Source organism: Condylura cristata, unplaced genomic scaffold (genome assembly GCF_000260355.1).
Source record: "Condylura cristata isolate star-nosed mole 26May11 unplaced genomic scaffold, ConCri1.0 scaffold00012, whole genome shotgun sequence".
Taxonomy (NCBI): Eukaryota; Metazoa; Chordata; class Mammalia; order Eulipotyphla; family Talpidae; genus Condylura; species Condylura cristata.
This window is the reverse complement of record NW_004567113.1, coordinates 3829050-3833766: the sequence shown is the minus strand read 5'-3', so window position 1 is coordinate 3833766 and position 4717 is coordinate 3829050. Positions and strand designations below refer to the sequence as shown.

At 31.9% G+C, this 4717-nt stretch overlaps 1 protein-coding gene across 1 annotated transcript in view; it reads left to right on the top strand.

Moving 5' to 3' along the window:
- The window catches only part of SMARCAD1 (SWI/SNF-related, matrix-associated actin-dependent regulator of chromatin, subfamily a, containing DEAD/H box 1), an 84539-nt gene that overhangs the window by 65558 nt on the left and 14264 nt on the right, over nucleotides 1-4717 (top strand). The window contains exons 15-20 of the mRNA XM_012724264.1: nucleotides 590-725; nucleotides 1050-1187; nucleotides 2247-2342; nucleotides 2433-2550; nucleotides 2754-2875; nucleotides 4294-4482. Of these exons, the coding sequence (XP_012579718.1) occupies nucleotides 590-725; nucleotides 1050-1187; nucleotides 2247-2342; nucleotides 2433-2550; nucleotides 2754-2875; nucleotides 4294-4482 (799 nt within the window). The remainder of the gene's footprint in view (nucleotides 1-589; nucleotides 726-1049; nucleotides 1188-2246; nucleotides 2343-2432; nucleotides 2551-2753; nucleotides 2876-4293; nucleotides 4483-4717) is intronic.

Here is a 4717-nt window from a genome sequence, read left to right as displayed (position 1 = left end):
ATTGCTGCTTTATTTACAATTGGAAAAACATGGAAGCAGCCCAAATGCCCAAAAGTAGATGACTGGATAAAAAAGAAGTGGTACATATATACAATGGAATATTACTCAGCAACCAAAAAAGAGAAACACATGTCTTTTGTAGCAATTTGGATGGAGCTGGAAAAGATCATGCTTTGTGAGATAAGCCAGAATGGGAAAGAAAAATACCGGATGGTTTCACTCATAGCAGGAGTATAATGGACCAGGCAAGAAAATAACAAAAATAATGAACAGCCACATACCAGAGACATTTTGTGGGGGTGGAGTGGGAAATGGGATCAAAAACGGGGTGGTGGGGAAGGAGGTGCACGCATTATGGTGATGGCACATGGGTGACTTGGTGATGGGAAACCCGTGGGGATTATAATTGAGATGGAAAAAATGTACAAAATGATGTAAAAATAAACTGTTATAAAATAAAAATAATAATAATAATCCTAACAAAGAAAAAAAAAGGAAAAGAATCTTAGAAAATATAAAATTTTCTTAGACCTTAAACATATGCAAACTTCGAGGTTTTTTTGGTTTTTTTTTTTTCTTTTCTTGATAGGTATAATTGTGCAATCAGCAGTTCTGATGATCGTAGTCTGTTTCGAAGACTGAAACTTAATTATGCCATTTTTGATGAGGGCCATATGTTGAAGAACATGGGCTCTATCCGCTACCAGCATCTTATGACAATCAATGTAAGAGTTTTCCATGAATTTTTACATTGTGTCTTTTAATGTGTCTACAGTATTTATATCAGGCATTAATAAAATTGTCCTCTAAGGGTCCAGAGAGTAAATATTTCATGCTTTATAAGCTGTTCAGCCTCTGACACTTGTTCTTTTCTTTGGGAATATCTTTCTCATGAGCCATAGTTCACCAACTTGTTAATAAAATAAATGTTATAAGTATAAATTTGTCTTCTTTTTTTAATTCAAAAAATTAATGGGGACACAGGTACACAACTTGCTTGCTTACAAAAATCAGTTGTGACCTAATCTAAATTTTACCTTCTTTCACAGGCAAATAACCGTTTGCTGCTCACAGGCACTCCCGTACAGAATAATCTGTTAGAACTCATGTCACTGTTGAATTTTGTTATGCCACACATGTTTAGTAGTAGCACCAGTGAAATACGAAGAATGTTTTCTTCTAAAACAGTAAGTGTAAATTTACATTTTCTTCCAAATACGTTATTTTGTATTTTATCTGGACCATGTTCTTAGTTTCTTTTTTTCTTAGTGTTAGTTGATATCCCTATACTTGTATGAGGTGAGCTATAGCCAGTGGGAAGTGAACTGGAAATTTTTGTAGTTGTCCAAAGTTTTGTTTTTTAATACCCTAATTTTAAGAGAAAAGACAATTTTTAAATTAATAGCACAGTAACGTGATGGTGATCATTGCATCTTTATTAAAATTGGTAAGGTAAATTAGCAGCCATTTTTTTTAGTTAAACTGTAGAACTGGATAAAACTAGAATATCCAGGACAATTTTAAACTAGAAAATACATTTTGAGATAAAAGTGCATGAATGCAAAAGTAACATTTTCTGAAAGTTACAGTGTTAACTTTAGAAGAAAAGTACAGCTTTCTCTTGTTTCATAAATAGTGCACAGTGTTTTCCGTCAGTATATTCTTCCACTGCAAATTAACTGCTTTTTGAAATGTCACTAACATGTTAGTGATAGACAATTCTTGAAATGATCTAACACATCATAGGATGTAACGGACTGACTTACATCTTAGAATAAAATTCCACCTCTTCAATTTGTCAAAATTAATCGTTTTGACTACGAACTATCCCTTCCTTTTTATATCACTTATACTAATTTTTTTCTGGGAGACCATTCCTGAAGATAAATCCAAGTGTTCTGCCTCTCTTCCTTCTGCCTCTTGCCCATATTTTTATTCATGTCAGTTTTGTAGGTAGTTAATAACTTATTTGTTCCTGATTTTTGGATGCCAGAATAGTATATATAGTTCACATGCATTACCTAAGCAGAGTATATAATTACTTGTCATGAAATCTCAAAATGCATAAGGAGATTTAAGAAGTATATTGTAAACCCAGCATCAGACCTGAAGTCCCATCTAAGTGACTTGAGTTTCTGTGAAACTTAGCTTTAATTCTGTTGAGGGAGATATTCATGTTGTACAATACTGTTTTGTATTTATTTCAATGAATAATTTCTAAAAGAATATTTTTAAATTTTACTTAGAAATCAGCTGATGAGCAAAGTATATATGAAAAGGAGAGAATAGCTCATGCAAAACAAATAATAAAGCCTTTTATTCTCCGAAGAGTGAAAGAGGAGGTAATGCATATCTGCATATCTTTGATTATGATTATTAAAAAATTGTTTTTCTCTTTATTTGAATTATATTAAACTGATTTCTTTTCTCAGGTTCTCAAGCAACTACCCCCTAAGAAAGATCGAATTGAGCTGTGTGCAATGTCAGAGAAGCAGGAACAACTCTATTTGGGTCTTTTCAACAGATTGAAAAAATCTATCAATAACATGGGTATAAATCTGATATTCACAATTTTATGTGAAAAATAGTCCTTTACTGGGCCTGTATTTCATTTACTCATATGATAGTGGGATTTTCTTATTTTAAAACTCAGCTGGAATGTGAAGATAACATTTTTAACTTTTAAAGTTGATCTGTATTTCAACAAACTATCAGCTTGATACTGTTATTAATGTGTGCTCTTTTGTTCACAGAAAAAAACACAGAAATGTGCAATGTCATGATGCAATTGAGAAAAATGGCTAACCATCCTTTATTACATCGCCAATATTACACACCTGAAAAGCTCAAGGAAATGTCTCAGCTTATGCTAAAGGTAAGTATTTCCTAATAAGCTAACAGAATTTTATTAACATTATTAAAGACTAAATTTAATTGTTAAGCTAAAAGCCAAACCTAATGAGTATGTTATCCCTTTAACCGCAAAATTTAAAAAAAAAAAAAAAAAAAGTAAAGTATGGTTCAGAGTAATTTGGAATACATAATAATCAAAGAATGGTTATATCAGGAGATAGTAAATGGAATATAGCGATTTCCATTCATACAAATAATTTTTTTTCAAATATAGCAAAAACAAAAATATAGCAAACATATTTATTTTGTTTCTATGTTGTCCAAAGCTTCTTCCTTCTTCCCTTTCTTTTCTTATCCTTTCTTCCCGTTCTCTCTTTCCCTTTTTTATTTTTCACAGTGGAACACTTAAAAAATATATGCACATATGTAAATCTATATATAGTGTAAGATGTATATAGAATATACAACATGTGTATATAATATATATGCATATGTTACATATAAATAAGAAGTTATTTACTGAGGTAATGTCACTTCACATCACAGCACTGTATAGGGCCCAGCTCCTCAGGTGAATGCATTTCCCCATACCCGTCCAGCACACTCGTGGAGCGCCACCACAGTTCATTGTGGACCCTCCCACTTTCTTTCCCCATTCCTTATCCCCATCTTGTAGCACAGTTCCACAGTCAAGATTTCTAGGGCTTGTTATTGGTTTGGTGGTGTTAGACTCTTTTTCTATTTCTGTATATTCCACATCTAAGTGAAATTATTCAGTATTTGTCGTTCCTTCTGACTGACTTAGCTTAGCAGTATCACCTCCGGTCCCATAGTGTTATGTGACTGCTTTACTTAATACAGTGGTATAGTTAATAAGTTTTAAACATGCATAATTTGCCCGTAAAACCTAAAATATTTGTAAGGAAAGATTTGTCAGTTCCTGATCTAAACTTAAAATTATGTACTCCTTTACTTTCTTCACTTATTTCTTCATTGTATTTTATGTACTTGTAGCCATTCTTATTTTTGCCTCAGTTCTCCCAGCACCTATCCTCTTTCTCTTTCTTAAAATAGCTTTCATTAAGCAGAGAATCTGAAACATGTAGAAAATAAAACAATTGTATAATGAAATCCTCTGCCCATATATAGCGTTCAATTCTATAGTTATCAATTGGAGTAACACCAGTATTGATACAGGTAGAACCCTCACTAACAATATTTTGAACCAATTTTTACACATTTCTTTATAACTTTAATATATTATTTCTGAAATAATAAGAATTTTGCCCTTTATTGTGCCTAAGCAGTGAGGTGTTCTTAAATCTGTTGCATTAACATGTTCTGTTATTTAGATTTTTTATCAGCATGAGTGATTTTATTGGTGTTGTGATCATTTTATAAATGATGTTCATTATGAAATATAAATTGTTTTGTTTTGAGGAACCTACACATTGTGAGGCTAACCCTGATCTGATCTTTGAAGATATGGAAGTTATGACAGACTTTGAATTAAATGTACTTTGTAAACAATATCGACATATTAATAATTTCCAATTAGACATGGATTTGATTTTAGATTCTGGAAAATTCCGAGTTTTAGGATGCATCTTGTCTGAATTGAAACAGAAGGTATTTAAAAAGAATGGTACTCCTCTTGTATTTTTCATTTAAAATTCTTTACAACATTTCTGGCATGCTCTGACATCCTTAAAGCTTTAGCCTGTATCTGTTTCTAGAACCTACTGTTTTTGATCATTTGTGGGATGTATTTGGACATACATTTTTCTGATTATTTTTTCTCCACCGAACCTCTGCAAGGGCAATAAAAGTCAATATACATAAATATACACACATTTTAAAACTT